This window comes from Lynx canadensis, chromosome B3 (genome assembly GCF_007474595.2).
Source record: "Lynx canadensis isolate LIC74 chromosome B3, mLynCan4.pri.v2, whole genome shotgun sequence".
Classification (NCBI taxonomy): domain Eukaryota; kingdom Metazoa; phylum Chordata; class Mammalia; order Carnivora; family Felidae; genus Lynx; species Lynx canadensis.
Window position 1 is genome coordinate 32,633,723 of NC_044308.2, and position 25,826 is coordinate 32,659,548.

The following is a 25,826-nucleotide window of genomic DNA, read 5'->3' on the forward strand; positions in this document are numbered from 1 at the left end:
AGTGCCAAGAGGCATCAGAAAATTTGGGGAGTAATGAATAAGTTAATTATCTAGATCTTGGTCATTGTTTCATGCATGTAAACCTAAAATTTATCAAACTGTACACTGTAAATGTATGCAGTACATTGATGTCAATTATATTTCAATGCAGCTGTTAAAAAAATACAGGTGAAATATTTGAATAAATTATTTGTAATTCATATGTCAAAGAATTGGTATTCAGAATACATTAAAAAATTCTACAAGTCAATAAAAGATAATCCAAACACTGTCCATTAAGAATGGACAATTAAAGAAAATAAAAAGTCAAAAAAAATCTGAAAGATGTCAAATCTCTTCTGAATTAAAAATCCACTACTAGGGAGTAAACAGAGTGATACCACCTTTCTGAATGGCAACCTGGCAAGATGTATCAATATTTAAAACATGAATACCTTTTATTTTAGCAATAATAGTCCTAGGAATAATCATAAAAAGATAAAGTGTACAAGTGGATATGTACGTTTATAGCAGTGTAATTTACCATAGCAAAACACTAGAAGCCACCTAAATATTTATTAAAAACCTGGATAAACACATGCAAACACTGGAATACTGTTATCACAGGGGTCAGCAAAGTATGTTCCCTTTTTACAAATAAAGTTTTACTGGAATACAGTCATGCTCATTAGTTTAGGTAGAGTCTACAGCTGTTTTTCTACTACAATGGCAAAAATGAGTACTTGTGACAGGGACCAAAAGGTGCATGAGACTAAAACACTTATTATCCAGTCCTTTAAGAAAAGTTTACTGACTGCTGTAAACCACTATATACAATGTACATTTGTGTGTCCTGACACAGAAAGATGTGACCATGATACCCAATAAAAACATGCCAAAATCAGAATTAATGGTATCATTTCATATTTTAAGAAACATGGATTTATTGATGACTTAATATATTTCACCAATATATATAAACTAAAATAAATATATAAACTAAATAAATTTATAAATATATATAAACTAAAATGTTAACCACAATGCTATTTGTGGGTGATGAAATTATAAGTGACTTATTTTTCTTAACTTTCCAGATTTCTTTTGGTTTTACAGAGGGAATATATAATATCGATTATTTCTTATAATCTAAAAAAGTGATGAAATTATTTTTGTAATATCAATTTACATTCTGGAGAAATAATTTTATAATCTCATTACAGAAACCTTGAATGAGTGAATACAGTTTGCTGAAGAATAATCCAATCAAACCCAGTAAATGATCATTAAGCTTATTGTGAACGAATTCCTCATCTCCAAAGATGAAAAGCTTGTTCTTAAACATGTTCCTGATTTATCAAACTGCTACTGGCATATTTTTCATTCTTTACTACTCATGAAAATTCTCCAAATTGGCCTAGCTTAGAAAAATCCTTGCTTCCTTTGTCCATATGCAAATAAGAATATATTTATTTGAAAATTCTACACAGCAGCTGAAAATAAGCATTTTAGTTCTTGTAGAAGTTCAGTAAATCACAAGCTTCGGCAGTTTAGTACAAAGCAGAATATCTGTTTTTCAAACCGTTGACCCACTGGTGTACCTAGGGCAGTCCAGTGGGCATAGTCAACTCTGGTGCAGAAACTGAGAAAGGACAGTCTGTAGAGGTTAAAAACAATAATCAAACCAACGTAAAGTTAAAGTTGGTCTGCTTTTTATTACCACCATGTGCCAGCAATTCTCCACAATGTCAGTGATACAAGCCTCCTTCCCATCAGAGTGGACTCGCCCACTACTACTTTGTTAGCTGACCCTTCCTTTGATGTTTCGTGACATCAATGTTTAAAAATACGGAACAGGAAGAGAGGATGGGGTGAACAGAAAACAGTGCATCTTACATAGTGTGAGTAGTTACTGTTTCGTAAAATGTTTGCTTCAGAGACAGATATATCTGTATTTACCTATATCTATAACCTGTCTACGTAATAGATATAGATCAATAGAAAGGTGTAGGATCCAATATATATATTGAGTTGTGGCATAAAATGTATTTCTTACTATTTGTAGTAGTTAAAAATGTTTAAAAAGCACTGGGAGAGAATAAAGACCCTCATGAAGTAGTATACACTGCTTGAAGAGAACACACTAGGAATAAGAAGTTCCAGGCTTTTACTGCTAGCTTTGCCTTCAAGTGCACTTTGTGACTTTAGGGAAATTACTTTTCCTTGAAAGGAAATAAGACATATGCATGTGAAAACTCTGCTAATACAAAAGGCATTTAAGGAATTTGCCAGGTATACTCATACAATGTAAATGTGATAAAGTATAGATTATATTTTATGAATAAAATAAAAGGTGCTTGATATTTCCAATATGATAAAAGTTCTTGGCACATAAAAATGTCTCATAATTCCACTGTCTTGTTACAATTTTTTTAAAAATTCAGCAGCAACAATTTTCAGTATCCCAAGAAAAAGGTTTAAGAGGAAAATGTAATTTGGGGACTTATGGAAGCTTTATCAATCAGTAGATTAGTAACAATAGCCCCTCTAGGGTTTTATAAGTGAAAAGGAAACTAAATTTTGTGGAGCATCATTTATGAGTCAAATATGATAACATGTGCTTTCTCTATTAAATCCCTTTAGAGCCTCAAAATGTAAAATGCATTGATAGGTATAATTCTGTTACACAATCACTGGAAATTAGTCCTTACGATCCCCTGAGAAGGGCAGACGATAAGAGCTCTGGCCAATGCACTTGCTATTACTACTTTCTCACTTGAACACACTAGTGTGATGTAGTGTATGTTCTACAGCTCCCTTTAATCTAGAGCTCAAGGTCAATGCTTCACAAATAATTTACTTCACAAGTATAGAAATAAAAAATTCTCTGGGGCACGCAGGTGGCTCAGTCAGTTGAGCTTCTAAATCTTGATTTTGGCTTGGGTCATGATCTCACAGTTCGTGACTTCGAGCCCCAGGTCGGACTTCGCACTGACAGTGAGGAGCCTGCTTGGGATTCATTTTCTTTCTCTTTCTCTCTCTCTCTCTCTCTCTCTCCCCCTTTCTCTCTTCTCTTCTTGTCTCTTCTCTCCTCTTCTCTCTCTCTCTCTCTCAAAATAAATAAATACACTTTAAAAAAATTCTCAAGGGTTTTGGGAAAATGGTATTTTACCTCTGCTAATGTGAGGATTAGGTTTGATAATTAGGTTTTTTTAAAATACTTATAATTAGATGAAGACTAATATACTAGGCCAATTTAATTATTTACTCAAGGTACAGGTATTATGAAATAGTTTACAGAGGCAAACATAATTGGAATTGAATTGGAATTTACAGATATTTCATAGCACATTTGACATTATTCTTTTGCTTCTTCCAGAGAAATTCAAACAGCTATACTGAGAAAAATTCCAAATCCAAAAATAATAGAAGTAGTAGTGATAGCTAAAATTCAACTTTTCTAAAGACATATAAAGCAAAGACCTGAAATTAATATTGTTAAATATTTTAGGGGGCACCTGGGTGGCTCAGTCAGTTAAGTATCTGACTTCAGCTCAGGTCATGATCTCGCAGGTCACGGGTTCGAGCCCCGTATTGGGCTCTGTGCTGACAGCTCAGAGCCTGGAGCCTGCTTCAGATCCTGTGCCTCCCTCTCTCTCTGCCCCTCCCCTGCTCATGCTCTGCTCGGTCTCTCTCTCTCAAAAATAAACATTAAAAAAATTTTTTTAAATAAGAAAAAATTTAAAAAAAAATTTTAACTTTTCTATTTCCCACATCTTTCAGGTACCAATAAATAAGATGCATCACCTACATACAAAATCAATACTCTAAAAAACTTAGAAATTTCACAAAGGAAGATACAAAAATGACCAACAAGCAGATGGTAAACTACTCAACATCATTAATCATCAGGGAAATGCAAATTAAAGCGAGAGAGATACCATTTCACATCCACCAGGATGACTACAATTAAAAAGACTGCTGGCTAAGATGCGGAGCAAAGAGAACTCACATACACTGTTGGCAGGAATATTAACTGGTACAACCACTCTGGGGAAAGATCAGCCACAACAGGTATACTCCTTATCAACAAAAAGACACAGACTCCTACTGCATGCAACAATGTGAAAGAATTTTAAATGTTATGCTTGGTGAAAGAAGCCTCACATAAACAAGTACCAATGACCTTCACCCATTTCACAAACACACACACCCCACCTCTGACAACTACCAATCTAGATATTCTCTGTATCTATGAATTCAGGTTTTTCTGTTGTTGATGGTTTGTTTTGTTTTGTCTTGTTTTTTTAGATTCCATGTATCAATGAGATCATACGGTATTTGTCTTTCTCTGACTTATTCCACTTAGCAAAATACCCTGAGGCCCCATCCATGTTGTTAAAAAAAAAAAAAAAAAAAAAAAAAACAATGCTTAAAGTCTGGACTGATTGTCCATTTCTGATTCACAATGTGACGTCAAGAATTCAAGCAATTAGATTCATCTGTTAAAAACATCTAGTGTCATGTTTTTTCTTCTACTTTCTGAGCAAGAGTCACTGAAATCAACTAGACAAGAATGAGTGTCAGAGACAAAGCTGACACATAATATCGCAGCTTTTATCACCCTGGGCTAGAAATGCCTAATGACTTCACTGTGTCACCTATTGTACCCTTGAGGATGAAGACTGCAACCCATTTGCCATTCTATCTCCAGTAACACTAGATTCTGCCCTATGCCTAACTTGAAGTACTGAATAAATATTGCTTGAAAAATATCTTTGATAACACTTTTTAAAAAAATGTTTATTTATTTTTGAGAGAGAGGGAGACAGAGCGCAAGCGAGGGAGGGGCAGAGTGGAGACACAGAATCCAAAGCAGGCTCCAGACTGAGCTGTCAGCACAGAGCATGACACGGGGCTCGAACCCATGGACTGCAAGATCATGACCTGAGCTGAAGTCAGATGCTTAACTGACTGACCCACCCAGCCGCCCACTTTGATATTACTTTTAAGATGGTCATTGAAACGCTGTATTTGTAATCACGGACAAGAAAAATACTAACACAAAGAATGGAGGAGATGTGGGGTGGAGACTATCCCCTTCCTATTTAGCTTCCATTAGAGAAGTTCCATGTTTACCTATTTTAAGTTTCTTGCTTAGAAAGTAAATCTTCCTTGAGTTCCCTCCATCCTCCCACCTCCAAAAAGTTTGAAGAGCACTGACATGATCTCACCTTCAGAAATTTCTCTGGACAAAAAGACCAATAAAGTGCTCATTATCCATTACAATGGGGATTGGGGAAAATGCAGAACAGATTTAATTTCATTTAAGCTGTCAAGTTATTCTCACAATTTATATCACTGCAGGGAAGTTAGCTTTCAGATACACTGAGGATAACTGTGCCGTATTGATAAGATATTCTGGTTGGGGTAAGATTCCTTTCCTGTGCATAAACTGGGTTCACCTGAAGGTGTCAACAATAAACACTTAATGATGGGGGGTGGGAGTGGATAAACACGGAAGAAATCTGCAATGAAGAAGAAACTTGCCCTACATATTCTTCTAACTAGGAGGTATCTTTCTATTGACCATTCTGGAGCTTCCGAGAGTTCAATTTTTAGTAGAAGGTGGCATTTTTTAATTCACCAAGTTGTTCCACTTTTCCTGTCGTGCCTAATTCCAGCTACTACGTCTTTAATGAAGAAAGAGAAAAACAACTAAAATTAAGAGAATGGGAAGTTTAGGAGATTCAATATATTTAATGAGAGGCTTATTGCCAATACAACTGAAATTACTAAAATTCTTCTTGGCATGGATCTCTTTACCAAATCTGGTAAATTCAATAGCACCCTTCGAAGTAAAAGAAATATAGCTAGTAAGACAGTAAATGCTATATGGAATACATTCACTCGAAAAGACTGAATGTATAACAGATTCAAGAAAAGATAGCTAAAACTAATGAATAAGAGACCCAGAGTAAGCTAAATGACTTTGCCCAAATACTGCAATTCTTATGTTCTTTAAACAAACAATAAAAAGTGTATACTAATATTTTGTCCAATCTGCCAGGGTAGATAAGCAAGAGAGCCTAAGAAGCTAAATTGGGCTTAAGAGTGGAGTGCCACTGGCCTGGCTCACAGATAACAAAATGTGGAGCCAATGGTATCTGATGGTTGTGGAATGGGACAAAACCAAAACAGAAAGTCATCTGAGATGTCCATTTGAATAATCTATGGAGGAAGTAGAATCTAGGTAAATAGACAAAAAAGAAATCAAAGAAAGAATCAAGTAAAGACGATTTGGATAGAAAGGAAAGAGTCTTTAAACCCCAGGGACATTAGTGGAGGCAACTCACTAAATGCCCACAAAGCACCAGGCACTGTATTTGCATCTTCTTTACTTCATCACCAAAAAGAAGGCATTCTCATCTCCATTTTACAAATAAGAAAAATGGGGCTCAAGTAACTGACTAATTTGCCAAGGTGACATGGCCAGAGACTGGGAAACAGGGACATGCCTCCAAAAACAAAGCTCTTTTCATCATATCATATTCCTTCTATGAGGTAATGCTGGTCTCTTAAGTGGTATGTATGTATGTATGTATGTATGTATTTATTTTTTAAGTTTACTTACTTGTTTTGAGATAAAGAGAGAGTGCAAGCGGGGAAGGGGCAGAGAGAGAGGGAGAGAGAGTATCCCAAGCAGGCTCCACGCCACCAGCGCGGAGCCCAATACGGGCTCAAACTCACAAACTGTGAGATCATGACCTGAGCCAAAGTCAGACGCTTAACCAAATGAGCCACCCAGGTGTCCCTGATCTCGTAGTGATCTTATAGAAACCAGGGATCTATTTGTATACCACGATTCCTGCTTATTTGTCCCACAAAGCTTCCTCCTAATTAGGGTCATTTGGTAACATAAAAGCACAACAGAGTTGAATTCTTCTTGTCATGTTGCACTTTGACTAATGCACAAACAGCAAAACAGGCAGGATCTTTTGACATATGAATGGCTCTTCTATTTTGTAGTATTTTCGTGGTCTGAAACATGCATCTGTATTCCACATAAATCTAGCTTCTAAATTTACATCATATTTCATTTTATTTCATGTGGATATTCCTCATCTCTTCTATTATACCTGCAGGTTATCTCCTGAAGGTGGTTAGTTACCATGGAAATGAGGCTGTTGTACTTCAGAATAAATTTACATAACTATTAGAAAATTATTTCAAGCTTGTAAAATACGGGATTTACCTGAAAGCTAACATGACCACTGGTATGATAAAAATGTAAGAACTGCAAACCAATTCAAAGAGATTCAGGTCCCAATAAAGATTATAAAATAATTTCTGACTTACAGCAATGGCTTCAAAAATGGAACATCTATAAAGTGAAATTATAAAAAAATTCTGGATATAGATTGCATATTATAAAAATGTCCAAGTATCTTACCCATTTGCTGTTAAAAAAAATGTGTTGAGGGCATCTGGGTGGCTCAGCTGGTTGGGAGGCTGACTCTCAATTTTACCTCAAGTCATGAGATTGAACCCCACATTAGGCTCCATGCTGGCTGTGTGGAGCCTGCTTGGGATTCTATCTCCGCTGCCCCTCTCCCTGGCTCACACACTCGCTCTCTCTCTCTCAAGATAAATAAATAAACATTTTTTAAAAATGTAGTGTCAGACACTATATTTAGGTGTTATGGATCAAAAAATTGAAACTGATGCAGACCTGTCTTCAAGGAACTGGCAAGAAAGAAACATACACAAACTGAAAAAAAGAAACTTAAATGTAACAAGTGAGGAAGATATATGCAAGGTATATATGCAAAATCAGAATATGTAATGGAAGAAGTAAGAGAAAATGGGCCCACGCAAACAAAGGGAGTAAATGGGAGCAAGAGTTTCAGAGATTTCTGAGAAAAGCCAGGCAAGAGGGTAAAAAGAGGAAAACTACACAGAAGGAACAGCACAAAGAAAAGAAACACATGGGGTTTCTAAGAAGCTAGCTAGCTATAATACCTTAAGAAGCAATGGCAATATTAGGGGCGCCTGGGTGGCTAAGTTGGTTAAGCGTCAGACACTATGCTCAGGTCATGATCTTGCATGCATGATCTTCCAGCCCCTCATCAGGCTCTGTGCTGACAGCTCAGCTGACCTCTCCCTATCTGCCCCTCCCCTGTTCGTTCATTTTCTCTCTCTCAAAAATAAATAAACGTTAAAAAAAAAAAAGAAGAAGAAACAGGGCACCTGGGTGGCTTAGTGGGTTAAGCAGCCGATTTCAGCTCAGGTCATGACCTCACAGTTCGTGGGTTTGAGCCCCACGTCGGGCTCTGTGCTATCAGTTCAGAGCCTGGAGCCTGCTTTGGATTCTGTGTCTCTCTCTCTGCCCCTCCCCTGCTTGTGCTCTGTGTCTGCTTTCAAAAAATAAATAAACGTTAAAAAATTAAAAAAAAAAAAAAAAAAACAAGAAGCAATGGCAATACTGGAACTGATCAGACTCAGACTCTAGTTCTCTCTCTGCTTGGCATTTAGAAGAAAAATGACCACATCAAGATAAGTAAACATCCAATATTCTGAAAATTACATATGAGACCTCAAAAGGAAGACATTTAAGGCTTCTTGCTAATTGTGGTAATTTGTAAATGAAAGTCAAAGGTATGACCCAATTTATACCGTAACTATGACACAAATATTATTTAATGTATTCAAACCATATGATCTTGCCACTTAATAGTCTTATAAAATATGATTTTTGTTACATGCACAGTGTTCTGATATATGGATAGGACAAAACTTATTTTATCAATCACCTATTGTTGGCCATTTAGGTGGTTTATAATTCTCCATTAAATATGTATCACTCCAAAAAATATGTATCATTGCAATTTCTATGCATAAATCTTTGCACACATCCTAGATTACTTCATTAAAAGAAATTACTAGAAGTAGAACTGTGGGCCAAAGGATGTGCAAATTTTAAGACTTTTGATTAACAAACTGCCTTAACAAAAAGATTACACCAATGTGTACTACTACCAGCAATGTATGAGAATCCTCACTTAACTACAATTTTGCCAAGAGTAGATTATTATTTTAAAACTCTACAGGGGTGCCTGAGTGGCTCAGTCAGTTGAGCATCCGACTCTTGACTTCAGGCTCAAGTCATGATCGAGCCCCATGTTGAGCTCCACACTGAACATGAAGCCTGCTTAAGATTCTTTCTCTCTCGATATCTTTCTCTCTCTCTCTCACCCCCCTCTGCCCCTCTCCCTGACTTGTGTTCTCTCTCTCTCTCTCTTAAAAAAAAAAAAAAGTGCTTGCTTCAGCAGCACATATACGGCACTATGGGCCAAGAAAGGCCCATACCTTAATCTGCATTCTCTACTATTTGCGAAGTTGAACTTTTTCAGGTCAATTTTCCATTTTCATCTCGTTTTTTAAAACAGACTATTTTCTCTTTCCCTTTTTTTCAACAGAGGCATTCTTTTCATTCTTGTTCATTTATACGTTCCACTTTTATCTGTGGCAGTTATTTTTCCAAGATTTTAATGGAAGGATTTTGGTCATTTCTGCCATTCTGATAAAACTGATTTGATGGAAAACCAGGTTAGAACAAGAAAGACCAGTTAGGATACTAAGACAGCCTATGAAAGAGATTAACTGAACTTGAACTAGGTGAGTAAAGACAAGGACAACAAGAACCTAATGAATTAGAAGTGAGAAGAAATAAAAAAGATTGAAATGATCAAAAATGATTCCCATGTTTCAAGCACAAGTGAAGAGGTGGGCAGTGACACCACTAATACATAGAAAATCAGAGGAAGATTTTGAAGGAAGAAAGTTCAGTTCAGTTTTGGACATGTAAAGGTTGAAGGACATCAACTGGAATTGTCTGAAGATAAGCAAGGGGTCTGCTATAGGAATTTGGGAGTTATTGCGATGTCAATTATACCAGAAGCCAGGAGTACAAAGAGGCGTAGGTTAAAGACAGAACTTTGCAGAACACTAATATTTTAATGAGCACACTGAAGTGAAGAAAAGATGTCCATAAAAGAAAAGCAGAGGAATGGACAAATAAAAGGAGAAGCAGGATAATACAGTGTTATCAAGACAAAGTACTGGAGCATCTCATGGGGTTGGAAGTAAAGACGAAGGGATTCAATGCACACAGTCTTGAACTACAACAGCAAATAAGGAATATAAAGGATTTTTTTTCCCTTAAAGTTTATTTATTTTGATAGAGTGAGAGACCGTGCATGCATGCAGAGGAGGGGCAGAGAGAGAAAGAATCCCAAGCAGGCTCCGCACTGTCAGCACTGTGGGCTCAAACCCACAGACTGCAAGATCATGACCTGAGCCAAAATCAAGAGTCAGACACTTAACCAACTGAGCCACCCAGGAATATAAGTGTTTTTAAGCAGCCATTTGGAAGAAAGCTCATCTTTATTGGCTTTGGTCCTTTCAAGTTTTATGTTGGCTTATGGAAGGCATCAAAAAGTCAAGAATGGCAATAAAGACAATAAAGCACTGTTTATAAACATTATATATATGAACGTGGCACTTATGGCCTCAATTATATAAATTAGGGTAATGATTCATCTTTCTCCAGGATAAGCTTTTATAAGATTTTTTAGGTTTATTTCTTTATTTTGAGAAAGAGAGAGAGAGAGCAAGCGTGAAAGCATGTGAGCAGGGGAGCGGGCAGAGGGAGAGTGAGAGAAAGATTCCCAAGCCGGCTCCATGCTGTCAGTGCTGAGCTGGAGGTGGGGCTCAATCTCATGACTGTGAGAATACAACCTGAGCAGATATCAAGAGTGAGATGCTCAACTGACTAGGCCACCCAGGTGTCCTTAGAAGACTTTTTTTAATCCTAATTTTTTACACTACAAGTCTATAAAAAACAAGGTGCAAAGGAAAACATGGGTAATAAAGTAACCACAAACATGAACTCATCCTAGTTTTCACATTTCAGAATTTCAATGCAAAGTTTCATTCATTCATACAATTATTTACTGATAATCCATTATGATAAATCATTATTAAGACCAGTCCCTGTTTGATAAGGACCCCAGTCTAACAGTAGTGGGAAAAGGCATACAAACAAATCAATAAGAAACACTGGTAAAAAGAGAACTACTGAGAGAGACATAATAATTACCTGAGGGTAAGAGAATGGTTGTGAAAAGACAGCAAGGTTAAGATTAGAACTAATCTTGAAGGACTATCAGAAAATTTTAGCTGAGGGTGTGAGGCTACAGGGGAATACAGCTAGCAAATATAGTATGTTCAGGAAACAATATGCAGTTTGGTAAAGATGACCTCTATTTCCATCCCAGGTTCAGGTGGAAGAATGCCAGAAGTTTATTTAATCAATTCCTTGCAACCACTTACTGAACTGATAAAAGAAACTAAGACAAAGGTAAGTTACATAACTTGCCCGTGTTCTCATTTCTGTAAGCGAAAGAAGTAAGACTGGAATCCAAGCATGCTGGGTCCAAAGACTGCTCTTAACTACTCTCCGGTGTCTCTCAGTTAACAATGAAAAAGTTGACTTTAGGGGCGCCTGGGGGGCTCAGTCTGTTAAGCATCAGACTTTGGCTCAAGTCATGATCTCATGGCTCGTGAGTTCAAGCCCCAAGCTGAACACTGCGATGGCAGCTCAGAGCCTAGAGCCTCTTCAGATTCTATCTCCATCTCTCTCTGCCCCTCCCTCACCTGTGCATGCATGCACATGCTCTCTAATATAAATAAACATTAAAAAAAAAAAAAAAAGAAAAAGTTGACTTTATATGAAGGGTCTGGTTGTTTTTTTCCCTTCTTTTTTAGAGAGAGGGACAGACAGACAGAAAGACTTGGGGAGAGGGAGAGAGAGAATCCCAAGCAGGCTCCACACCCAATGCAGAGCCTGATGCGGGCTCGATCCCGTGACCCTGGGATCATGCCCTGAGCTGAAATCAAGAGTCGCACGCTCAACTGAATGAGCCACTCAGGTGCCCCAGGTCTGGTAATGTTTTATAAATATGCCACAAGGAGTTTATTTTATCCTAAGCCAAGAGAACTGAGAGTTCTAATAAATGAGAGCAGAATATTGTAACTCATTATGAACTAAAGGGAAATGAAATCAAGCAGCAGACTGGCAGAAAAGGAGATCAATGTCTTGATGTGGATAGAGAGCAGGCAGAGTAGAAGGGTAAATGTAGAATGACATTAGACTCTGACTTCAGAGAAAGATGGTAGAATTTAAACTTCAGTGACACATTTATTATGAGTATTGACAAAGTCAAGGAGGTGGCCAATTTAGAATTTATCAATTTATCTCACAAGGATACAAATGGAAAATTTTCTTCTTTTGTGCATGGGGGAGGGAGTGGAGATGCGTATCACAGACTGTTATGAATGTTGTAAGAGAAAAGGAAAAATTCCTCTTAAAAAAAAAAAAAACAACTCATGACCAATGGGTGTTATCCGCAATCTGAGATGACAGGAAATACATGATGGGCTAATTCACGTCACAGCATGTGTAGAAATCCCAAGAGTTAATGATAAAAAAAATACACTTGAAATTTTTAACAGATGAATAATGAACTTATAACCTTTTTCTGCATTAACACTCACTATGGCATTTCCTGCGGCTATAACTTCTTAAAAAATAACAGAAGTCAGATAGGTATGACCATATATAGAAACAACTATATAAATATTTATGTATATAATCTCCAACTCTTTCTCATAAACTGGTTACCCCATTTGAAAAAGAAAATACTTTCAGTTATGGGACAAAGTTCAAAATAAAATTTTCCAAACTTTTTCTGTACATAATGACTTCTTATCTGTAAACAATAAAAAAGAGAAAACCTCATGTGACACACATTAACAGTACATGTTCAATTATTTTAATTACCATCCAGATTAAGAAACAGAACACACCAGAGGTCCTGTTGTCCCATATTCAGTCACTACCTTGTCCAAAAGTAATCATTATCCTAATTTCTGATTAGTTTTGCCTATTTTTGAACTTTGTAAAAATGGGGCGCCTGGGTGGCTCAGCATCCAACTTTGGCTCAGATCATGATCTCACAGTTTGTGGGTTCAAGCCCCGCATCGGGCTCTGTGCTGACAGCTCGGAGCCTGGTGCCTGCTTCGGATTCTGTGTCTCCCTCTCTCTCTGCCCCTCCCCCGCTTGTGCTCTGTCTCTCAAAAATGAATAAGTGTAAAAAAAATAAATAAATAAAAGATAAATGGACTCATACAGTATGTGTTCTTTTGTGCCTTGTTTCCTTCTTTCAATGGTATTTGTGAGATTTATCCATGTTGCTGAATGTAGCAGTGGTCTGTCAATGATAATATGCCACTGTAGGATTAAAAATACTACTTATCTTTTCTACTGTTGATGGATGTTGTAATTATTCCCAGTTTTTATTTACTGTGAATAAAGCTGATGAGAACATTATCATGTGTTTTTTTTTTTGATGCATATATTTACACATTTCTGTTAAGTATACTCCTAGGAATACCACCATCATATCGTAAAATATGTTTGTGTGCAATTTCAGTAGATTCTGCCAAACAGTATTCTAAAATGATTACATCAATGCATAGTCCTAATAACACTACATCAGCGTGTTCTTCATCCTTACCAACACCTCCTGTTGTTAATCTCTTTAATTTTAACCACTCTGGAGTACAACAGTATCTCACTGTAGCTTTTATTTGCATATATCAGAAAACTAATGATAATAAACCACGTTTGCAAATGTTTAATAACCACCTGAAGATCTGTGAGGTAGCCATTCAAGTCTTTTGCTGATTTTTTACTGGTTTATCTGTCTTTGTTTACCTGTTTACCTTGTTGATTTGTAAGAGTTTACAGAGTATACATCGAGAGTTTAAACTTTTTCTGAAAAGGACCAGATAGTATTTTAGAATCTGTGGGTGATGTGGTCTGTGTCACAACTACTCAAATCCATTAAAAACAGTCATAGTCAGGGGCGCCTGGGTGGCGCAGTCGGTTAAGCGTCCGACTTCAGCCAGGTCACGATCTCGCGGTCCGGGAGTTCGAGCCCCGCGTCGGGCTCTGGGCTGATGGCTCGGAGCCTGGAGCCTGTTTCCGATTCTGTGTCTCCCTCTCTCTCTCTGCCCCTCCCCCGTTCATGCTCTGTCTCTCTCTATCCCAAAAATAAATAAACGTTAAAAAAAAAAAATTTAAAAAAAAAAAAAAAAAAACAGTCATAGTCAGTATGCAAATGAATGTGACTGTATACCAAACAAAACTTTATTTATGGACAATAAAATCATATTTCATAAAATTTTCATATATCACTAAATATCCTGTTTCAACCATTTAAAACTGTATAAACTATTTTTAGCTATTATTATACAAAAACAAGCAGTTGGGCAGATCTGGTTTGTAAGCTGTAGTTTTGCACACTCTTGGTCTAAATAAAGACCTTTGTCAAGACTTGTATTTAAGTCTTGTCAGGTGTCTATCAGTGTTTTTATGCTTTACAAGGAACCAACTTTTGACTTTGTTGAAACTCTCCATTTTGAATGGTTTTTCCTATATTATTAATTTTGCTCTTGCCATTACTTCCCTTCTTCTATTTCCTTTGGGTTAAGTTTGCTATTTTTTTTTTTTTTTTTTAGCTTTTTGAGGTGGATATTTAAGTCACTGATTTTTCAGTCTTTCTTCTCTTCTAATACCTGTACTTAGGTTATAAATGTCTTGTAAGTATCCCATAAGTTTTGATAGGTCACACCTCCACTGTTTCATCAAACTGTTTTCTATTTTCATCATTTCTTTCCTGACTCATGGATTATTTCAAAGTGATTCACTTAAGGCCCAAACACTACCAGATCTTCAAGTTACCATTTTTTAAAGTTACTTTGTTTGTAATTAGTTCCAAACTTAATTCTACAGTAGTCAAATCTATAGACTTTCAATTCTCTAAAATTTGTTAAGATTTATTCTATGCTCAATATGTGGCACATTTTAGTAACTGTTTCACAGGCACTTATTAAAAAAAACAGTTTAGGGGCATCTGGCTGGCTCAGTCAGTAGAGTATATGACTCTTGACTTCAGGGTTGTGAGTTCGAGCCCCACGATGGGTGTAGAGATTGCTTAAAAACAAAATCTTTAAAAAACAAAAACAAAACACACACAAAAAAAAAAAACAAAAAAAATTACTCATTTGTTTGTTGCAGTATCCTATCAATGTCAAATATATTGCTAATATCTTTCTAATCTTCTGAAATATATTTATCATGCTTATTTTCAATTCTTGGTTAGTCTTTTCCAATAATTCTCCATCAAATGGTATATGTTATTCTACCACCACACTTGGTTTGGTCAAAATTTTTAGTTCTGGGTTATCTCTGATATACTTTTCCTTTGATTCTAGCCTTTTAAAAAATAATAATGAACTTTCCCAAATTATTAATGCTGCATAGCCCAAAACGTAGTGGCATAAAACCACCACCATTTTCTTATGCTCAAAGATTCTGTGAGTCAGGAATTAGGACAACTATTAGCCTCAAGCCGATCTGAAACTATGGTAGAAAAAGAGAAGTTAGCATACAGGATGTTTTATCAATAGTAGGCAAGAAGTGAAGTGACCTGACATAGAACCTTATACATCCTCTCCAAGTGAGGCTGGGGAGGAAGAGAAAGAGCTGGTGGACAATTGATAAGGCGTGGTTAATAAATGAATTTGGTTGTTCCCTATAGTAAGGGTATCAAAAAGCTAATTCAATCTTAAATTTCATTGAGGAATACAATTATCTAGTACCAAGGAGGTAACGCTCGTATTACTGTACAACAGTATTCTGTACTGTTGAGACGCTTTCACTAATAATTTTCAACTCTGAACACCACACCACATGCTGTGGAGGTCAAAATCTTTTCAATTTCTGCCAATATAATCATTGGGGAAAATGGTATCTTTTAATTTTTCCTATCTACTCATGAAGAAATGCAATAGGCTGATAAACTCCTCTTTGTGAACTGTCTGTTCATATTCTTTACCAATTTTCCTTAGGTTCTTTCTTTCTTTCTTTTTTTTAATCATTTTCCAGGGGCACCTGGGTCACTCAGTCGGTTAAGCGACCAACTCTTGATTTCAGCTCAAGTCATGATCTCATGGTTCGTGGGTTCAAGCCCCACACTGAGCTCTGTTCTGACAGTGTGGAGTCTGCTTGGAATTCTGTCTCCTCTCTCTCTGCCCCTCCCTTGCTCTTGCTCGCACACTCTCTCAAAAGTAAATAAACATTTAAACATTAAAAAAATTTAAAAATAAAATCATTTTCTGAAAACTGCATTTTCAGAATTCTGACCCTTTCTCAGTTATGTGTTACACTATTTTCTCCTAGTTTACCATTTGCATTTAGCCTTTATTTACAGGGGCTCTTCTACATAACTTCTTTAAAAATGTGTACATTGTCAAAATGTGTCAGTTTTTGCTTGACATCCTATTTTCTGTTTTTCCTGAGATGGTCTTTTCCAGCAGAGATAATATAAACACTAATCCATATAATCTTCACTTTTTCACATTCTGACCTTTGGTCTGAAGTACAGATCCGATTTTATAGTCTCCTACTTGAAAATCTATTATACCAATACCCTTTAGTAAATAAAAGATTTTCCCTCTGAACTGAATTCCCACTTTGATAATATTTTTAAGTTCTGTATTCACTTGTAACAGCTAGATTTTATTCCTTTTGGTTGACTTCTCTTGGGCCAATACCATGCTGTTTTGATTAGAGAAGGTCTGTGACAATTTTTAACACCTAGGTTTCCTCACTCTTATTCGTTTCTCAGTTTTCTAGAATGTACTCATTTAAAAGGTACTTTCTATAGGCACAGATAATAAGATGGAACTTGGTACAAACTGTAAGATGTATGTATTATAACTAAAAAAATATAGTTAATTAAGTTAACAGGAAGAGTCCTAACTTGATTCCATACAATGAATAAAAGTTAAAAAGGAGAAAATAACCACATGGACAAATGGAACTGACATGTATGGTGAACACCATGCCTCACAATGTGAGGTTAACGACAAGGTACTTCACAGTAGAGGAAACTGAGGCACAGGTAGGAAATGGAAGAGAGTGTTAGGCCAAGAATCTGATTAATGGTAAAAACAAAAAGAGAAAACATCTACTAAGGGAGGCACAGGGGCCAAATACGATGGAGTTCACTAATATTCTACTTGCATGATCCCACCCACATAGAGGTAAAGAAATAAATTGGTCATTCTACAACTGGTCATGGCCAACCTTCCACCTAGCCAAGAACAATGGCTGAGCTCAACTGAGGCAAAAGTTATGTAAATAACCGTAATAGTTATAGTCTAAGGATTGCTCTTTTGATTTTCAGAGATTACGAATCCACCCACAAATAGCAACAGAGAACATAAACATTCTGTGCTTTTGTCAGCATAAGATCCCAAGCAATCTATTCTCCAATTCCTATCAAAAACAAACTTGAGGGGTGCGTGACTGGCTCTGTTAGAAGAGCATGCGGCTCTTGATTTTGGGGTCATGAGTTTGAGCCCCATGTTGGATGAGAACAAAACAAATTTGAGTCCTCCATGACTGCTGGGAGTATAAATGTGACTATTGTGATTCCTACTCTAAAACCCACCAGTGTACCAAGAGAAACTGTAATAAAAATATGAGACAACCCCAAACCACAGATCAGGAAGTATTTTATCAAATATGATACAATTTGAGACAAGGTAATAACGAATATCATGAACCAATACATACCTCTACATATCCAAACAATGGTAAGTTTTCCTGAAAGTACTAGAAAAGTCCTTAAAAATTTTTATTTGAAACAAGATAAATGAGGGGCGCCTGGGTGGCTCAGTCGGTTGAGCGACCGACTTCGGCTCAGGTCATGATCTCACGGTTTGTGAGTTCGAGCCCCGCGTCGGGCTCTGTGCTGACAGCTCAGAGCCTGGAGCCTGCTTCTGATTCTGTGTCTCCCTCTCTCTCTGTCCCTCCCCTGCTCATGCTCTGTCTCTGTCTCAGAAATAAATAAATTTAAAAAAAAAGAAAAAAACAAGATAAATGAGGGTATAGACAAATCATAGGAGAGAGCAAATATTTCTCTGAGGGTACATTTCAATATGGAGGAAGGGCAAGGGAGATAGGATAAAGAAGAGATTATGTGCACATGTCATGTTCATTTTCTCTGACTTCTAAATCAGAGAACCTGTAAGAGGAGATGCTGTGATGACCAACATTAGTTGAACAGAAAGAAATACATCATCAAATCATCGGAGAGACGACCATGTTACATTGAGAGTCACAGAGCATTCCGTCCTGGGTGATCTATTCTCCTAAAAGGAGGGAACACCAATACTTAGGAGATAAAGTATTAGATCAGAGTACAAGATCAGATCAGAGTACAAGATCTAGATCAGAGTACAAGAAGTCTCTGTGACAAGAAGAGTGAACTGAACCTTCCAGATGCCCCAGAACACAGCATTCCCCACACTACTACTAGTACTACAGATAATACCAGTAACTGAGCTCTTATCGTATTCTAGTCACATAGGCCAGGAGGTTTACAAACACGAACTCTTTTAATCCTTAAAACAGCCTCAATGGGGTGAGTGCTCTTATCATCTCCATTTTACAGATGAGGTAAATGAGGGCCAGAGAAGTTAAGCAAATTTCCTTTGGTATGAACCTAAGCAATCTGGCTTAAAGCTCAGGGTTTTAACTCTATCCTATATTGCCTCTTTCACTTTGATGTTAAATAATTAGCAAACCCATACAGTACAGAGAATTTATTTATACAGGAAATGGTTACATACCTTGTACTGTAAGCTCTGCTTGAGCTTCAACGGTCTCATTCCCATTATCAGCTATACAAAAGTAAGTCCCCGCATCATCCTCGGTGACATCACTGATCTCCAGACTACCACCTGCCAGCAACGCCAATTTTTCAGAGCTGTGTAAAAAATATTGATACATTTCAGAGCTGGGAAAATAATACCTGAGAAACTTTCCACATAAAACAGAGAAAACACTTAAACAGGTTATTCATATGGCTACATAAGGACTGAGACTAACATAAAATTAGCAGAATATAATTTAGTCCAATTTGCTTTGCTCATATTTAAATGCATAAATATCACAAATACAAACCAAAATGTTACAGTGACTTATCTCCAACACTTCTAATTATTCTCAAAAGCAGACCACTTTTGTAACCAATTCCACTCCTCATAGTCCATCCCTGCCTCCCGACTCTACCCAGTTTTTCTACAAATTATGTAATTTTAAAGTCTGGAATCAATCTCAGAGTCACTCCACTATAGCACGCCACACTGAGAGGACTAATGGAGAGAGTAAAATGTCAGATCAGAGACATAAAGTCATGGGGCCACAGTGCCTACTGAAAGTTTCCTGTGGTGGCTTGGCTGGGAAGGGGAGGAAAAAGGGAGGGAAGGGAGGGAACACGGTTGCCAGGGAACAGCTCCCTGGGTGTGGTTGCCGGGCGAGAATCAGCTATCATGCCATTTATCAACGAGGATGCTGCCCACTATAATCCAAATCTACAGAGTGATTTAAATCTTTTAAAGGAATATTTGAAGAAAAAGTAAAATAATCCTATAACATTGAGGAAGAAATCACAAATCAATATTTTCATCAAATTTTTACAAAGTAAACAAGTTTAGTTGATTTGGAGAGTTTGTAGAGTTGTAATTTTATTTTTATTTTGAGGTTCTATGTCTAACCTGGTTTTCATAGGCAAATTTTTTTCTCTCAAATTTTAGTACTGTCACATTTCCTATCTGTATCTATGTTCAACGAAAAATGTTCTGATTATAATTTGGCTTTTCATATAAAATTCCTGCTGTGCAAAAAATAGAGGAAATGACTATTTATTCTGTGCTACAATTATAATTCTTAACCTAAGTAAAGTGCTATTCTGGCTTAAATGTCAGTACACTTTTAGCCTGAGTAATTAGTCTTCCTGAATTTGATAAACAAGATTAAGTTTCTGAACAAAAAAGAGGAAAACCAGAATGAGGTCTGGCGACTTCTCTAAGAAATACCCTGCAAGGTCACAACTAAACTTTGTCAAGCGGCCTTCCAACGTGAAACATCTCTATTATGCCCTCAAATCCCAATTTAATGTGATGAGATAGGGAAGCAATACAACATATCATGAAACAGAGCACGGACTACTAGGATAAGACAGAAAGGCATTCCATGCCTCAAAAAATAGGAAAAAATTCACAAAAATTAAAATCCTCTATTTCACCCTTAGATAAAATCGCTATTAATCTTAAGAAATGGAAAACAACATTCACAAGTGGAAATTCAGCAATATATACATGTGATACCCAGTTGAACATAACTTGAAATACTAGTTGGTGTGGGACTTTTGAACTGACAGATAGTAATTTATATCTAACAGTTATGCTAAAAAATACTCCTGATACTTGTTTTGCCTCATATTTGCCATAACTGAGTATCACTACAGATTGTAATCTTTCTTAATGGAATTGATTTTACTCCCTTAAAAGAAGCCTGGGAGGAAGAATGTCCATTAGCCTGGTAGAATTCACTTAACTTGTTCACACGATGATATACTGGCTTACAGTAAGATGGCAATCAAGTCTTTAGAACTCCAAAATTCAAAGATACAAGCAAAAGGAACAATATGTGAAAAGTTTATGCCTGGTCACTGAACCCAAGTTAGACTGAGTGTTGCTGGACAAAGGAAGTATGTGTGTGTATCCCTGGGTAGTCGGGGTCAATCTAAGAGAGCTTAGTGTGCTAAGAATTTTTTTTTTTTTTTTTTTTGGCCGAGGAAAAGGCTTTTAAGCAGATAAATCACATAATTTAGTGAAGAAGAGGAAGGGGAAAAAACTAGAAGAAGAAAGTTTGATTGTAAAATCACTGTAATGGTCCAGAATTAAAGAGAAAGAAGATAAAATATGGGCAATAATAACAGAGGTAAAGAGAAAACAAAAAGTATTGACCACTTTTAGAAACGATGCAAGAGAAGGTAAGGAGAGGGATATATCTGCTCATTTGGCAAACACTTGTTGGCATGCCTCTATGTGTCAGGTAGTAGCTGGGGATGTAGCAGTGAGCAAAAACACAACAGTGCACCCATGCAACTCAGTGGGAAAGACACACATAAAAGATGAGAATTCCACAAAATGGCATACCAAAAGAACCTACCAGGAAATTAGAAATAAAGAAATATTCTGACCAAAGTAACCTTTGGACTGAGATCGGAAAAATGAGGAGGAGCTAATCAATAATGAAAAGGAGAAAAAGATTTCAGAAGGAAGGACTAGCATATGCAAAGGTACAGTGGCAGAAAGGACTACGCTGTATTTGGGGATCTAAAAATAACTAGTGTGGCCTGGTTTAAGAGAGAAAAAAAAAAAAAAGAAAGAGGAGAATGGAGCCAGACCACACAAGGTTTTAAAAGCCATTTTAATAATTTGAGTCCTTAGTCTAAAAACAATGAATAAAAAAAATACATACATACATACATAATGAATACATGAATAAATGGGTAGGGGATTGACAATGATGTTATGAGATCTGAGCTTTGAAAAGATCACTCTGGCCAGAGTGTGAGGATGCATCTGGAATGAGGCCAGAGTAAGTATGGGAAGAACAGGGGACCACTGGAGTAACTGAGGTGACAGTTGACAGTAGCTTAGAATAAGGTGGCAGCAACACGGACGGCTTTCAGAGATAGTTAGGAGGTACCGCAACAGATCTTTGAGAGAGAGAGAACAAGTGAGTAGGGAAGGTGCAGAGAGAGGGAGAGAGAGAGAATTAGAGACAGAAGCTGAGGAAGAGACAAATGTCAAGGAAGATTCTTAAGGTTAGGGTAGAGTGTGTGAGAAGGAGAAAGCAAAAGGAAATTTGCTTGTTTAATTTGTTTTGTGTGTGTGTGTTGTTATTTCAGTGAGAGAGAGCTAAGCCTTTTCACAGGCAAAAGAGAAGGAGTCAGTGGACAGGGAAAATTTTGAAAAGAGGATTCATGAAAGTGCTGGAGAAAAATGGAAGGTAGTAAGATGCAGAGCACAAAAAGACTTCTTAGATGTCTCTTCCTTTAAAACAGCAAAAAAAGGAAAGGTAGGTGAAAGCTAAGTCTTATATACTTTCTGGCACAAAATTTATTCTCTTCCAGCTTTTTTCATTCAACTTTTTACTATGAGGTAACTGCAGTTCTAAGAAACAATAAGAGAGATCAAAGATCCCGTGTACCCTTCACCCAGTTTCTCCCAGGGCTAACGTTGTAGAATACACCACCACAACTGGGATACTGACACTTCTATAGCCATTTACAGCCGCACTCTCTTCCCTCCTATTCCCATCTCTTCATTACCCCCTGGCAACCACTGATCTGTTCTCCCTTTCAGTAATTTTGTCATTTCAAGAAGAATGTAATATAAACAGTATCATACAGTATATAACCTTTGGGGATTGGCTTTTCTCACTCAGCATAATTCCCCAGAGATTCATCCAAGTTGTTGCACGTACCAGTGGTTCGTTCCTTTTATTGCTCAGCAATAATTCCCCAGTATGGATATACCACCGTTTGTTTTAACTGTTCACTCAATCAAGGACATCTGGGTTGTTTCTAGTTTGAGGCTATTATGGATAAAGCTGCTCTAAGTACACATATACAGGCTTTTGTGTGAACATTAACTTCACTTCTATGTGATAAATGCCCAAGAGTGTAAATGTTAGGTCACACTACACTTGCAATGTTAGGCTTTTAAAGAAACTGCCAGTTTTTCAGAGTTCCTACCATTTTCACATTCCTACCAGCACTGTCAGAGTGATCCCGTTCTCCACATCCTTGACAGCATCTGATGCTGTCACTTTTTAAAAAGTTTAGCTATTCTGATAGATACACAGCAATATCTTACTGTGATTTTAATTTGCACTTCCCTAATGGTAATGATGTTAAACAACTTCTCTTGTGCTTATATGCCATCTGCATATATTCTCCAGTGAAACGTTTATTCATGTTTTGTCTATTTCTATTGGGATAATATGCTTTGGTACCGTTAAGTTTGAAAGACCTTTATACATTTTAGATACTAGTCCTTTGTTGAAGATGTGATTTGCAAATATTTTCTTCCACTCTGTAGCTTACATTTTCATCCTCTTCACAGGGTATTTCGCACAGCAAAAGTTTTTAATTTTGATGAAACCCAATTTTCAAAAAAGCATACTGGGTGTTAGTTAAATCTAGTAACTTTTTGCCTAGCCCTAGATCCTGGTTTTCTCCTGTATTTCTTTTCTCAACTTTCATTTTGCATCTCACATTTGGGTCCATGAGTTAATTTTATGTATGAGGTGTGAGACACGGGTTGAGGTTCAATTTTTTTTGTCTATGGATGGGTGACCAACTGCTCCAGCAGCAATTGTTGAAAAGGCTATCTTTCTTCCATTGATCTGCTTTTACATCTTGGTCAAAAATTAGTTGGCCATTTTTGTTTGGGTCTACATCTGGATTCTCTATTCTGTCCCAATGATACGCGTGACTATCTCCCCACAACACCATACAGCCTTGATCACTGTAGTTGTATCGTAAGTCCTGAAATCAGGTAGACTGATTCTTCTCACTTAAAAAACAAACAAAAAACCTGTTACTTATTCCAGTTCCTTTGCTTTTCCATATAAATTTTAGAATAATCTTGTCTGCATTTACAAAAGATCTTGCTGGGATTTTGACAGGAATTGAGTTAACCTGTGTGTCAACTTGAAAAGAACTGACATCTTTAATACTGACTCTTCCAATCCCAAGACACCATAGGTCTATTTATTTAGATCTTCAATATCTTTCATTAGCATTTCAGTTTTTCGTATACAAATCTAACAAGTTTTGTTAGATTCATACCTAAATATTTCAATTTTTTTGTGAGTGACTGTAAATGCTATTATATCTGTAACTTCAGTGTTCACACAGTCATTGCTAGTGTACAGAAATACAATTGATTTTTTCTACAAAAATATTTTTCAATGGAAAGATATACACTCATATGCTTAGAATCACTACATAAACAAGACTTCCAAAAATTCAAACTCCTTTGTATAAACTTATCTCTGTGAATTTGTTCATTACAAAGAGCCCAGATCATCTTGGGCAATTTTCCTCCATTTCTGAAGGATGGCCATCCAGTTTGTTCCCAGTGGCCAGGAATGTTCTCCATTTCTCCTCCTTGTTCTCAAGGACTAAAGCTGTCTTAATTCTTCTTCAATGAGCCTTGGCATTAGGGCAGTCTCGAAGGAGAGAAATTAAGAGCAGTACAGGTTATCTCTTTTCTTCAATGACTTTAGATTGCCCTTCTCAAAACATACTTGGCTTCCCCTAGCTTGGCTTTTCCCGCTGCTGCTTGGGTCTTTTTACCCACTCTAGTTTCCCGGTGCCTAATCTCTGTTTTCTAACCTAGATTCTTTTTTTCCCCATCATGATAATTGTGCTCTTTAATCCCCATCACTTATTTCACCTATTCCCCCCTCCACCCCCACTTCCCATGTGGTAACCATCATCTTGTTCTCTATAGTTAAGACCGTGTTTCTTGGTCCTTTTTCTTTTTTTACCTTTGCTCATTTGTTTTGTTTCTTAAATTACATGAGATCATCCAGTATTTATCTTTCTCTGACTTATTTCCCTTAGCATCATACTCTCTAGCTCCATCCATGTCATTGCAAATGCAAGATTTCATTCTATAACTAAATAATATTCCACTGTGTATATAGATATAGATAGATACACATTGTATATATACAATGTATATACAATGTATACACACACATTGTATATATACAATGTATATATACAATGTGTGTGTATCTATCTATATCTATATATATACACACACACTGTATATATACAATGTGTGTGTATATATCTATATCTATACACAATGTGTGTGTATATATACATACATACATACACACACACACACACATCTTCTTTATCCACACACATCTTCATTCATCAATGAACACTTAGGTAGAGAGAAAGATAAAACAAACTAGAAGAGACTCAAAGATACAGAACAAACCGAGGAAGATGGGTGGGGGTGGGTTAGATGGGTGATGGGTAATAAGGAGGGTACTTGTTATGATGAGCACTGGGTGTTGTATGTAAGTGATGAATCACTGCATTCTACTCCTGAAACCAATATTGCACTGTATGTTAACTAACTAGAATGTAAATAAAAATTTCGAAGAAAAAGAAAGGATAAACAAAATAAGAATTTTTATGTTTATATTCATGGGGTATATTGGCTTGCAGTTTTCTTTTTTGTACTATCTTTGTCTGGTTTTGGTATCAGAGTGATACTAGCTTCAATTCCTTCTTTTTTAAAGTGTTTTTTTTTTTTTTTTTTGAGAGAGAGAGAGAGAGAGAGAGAGAGCATGGATAAGCAGGGAGAGAGAATCCCAAGTACGCTTCATGCTGTCAGCACATTGCATGATGCAGGGCTCAATCCCAACTATGAGATCATGACCTAAGCTGAAACCAAGAGTCAGACGCTTAACCAATTAAGCCACCTAGACACCCCCAATTCCTTCTCTTCTAGTTTCTGGAGAGATTGTGTAAAACTGGTGTTAATTCTTCTTTAAACATTAGAATTCTCCAGTGAAACTACGTGGGCCTGGAGACTTCTTTTTGGAGAGCCTTTTTTTCTAACTTGTTTATTTTGAGAGAGAGAGAGAGAGAGAGAGAAAAAGATAGAGACCATGGGTGGCGAAGGGGCAGAGACAGAGGGAGACACAATTCCAAGCAGGCTCCATGCCGATAAAGCACAAAGCCTGACAATGGGGCTTGAAC

The 25,826-nt window shown here is 36.8% G+C and overlaps 1 protein-coding gene across 1 annotated transcript in view; it reads right to left on the bottom strand.

The window, feature by feature from the left end:
• NEO1 (neogenin 1) overlaps positions 1–25,826 on the bottom strand; it is a 193,858-nt gene that overhangs the window by 128,846 nt on the left and 39,186 nt on the right. Inside the window, exon 7 of the mRNA XM_032593504.1 lies at positions 18,808–18,944. Coding sequence (XP_032449395.1) covers positions 18,808–18,944 — 137 coding nt within the window. The remainder of the gene's footprint in view (positions 1–18,807; positions 18,945–25,826) is intronic.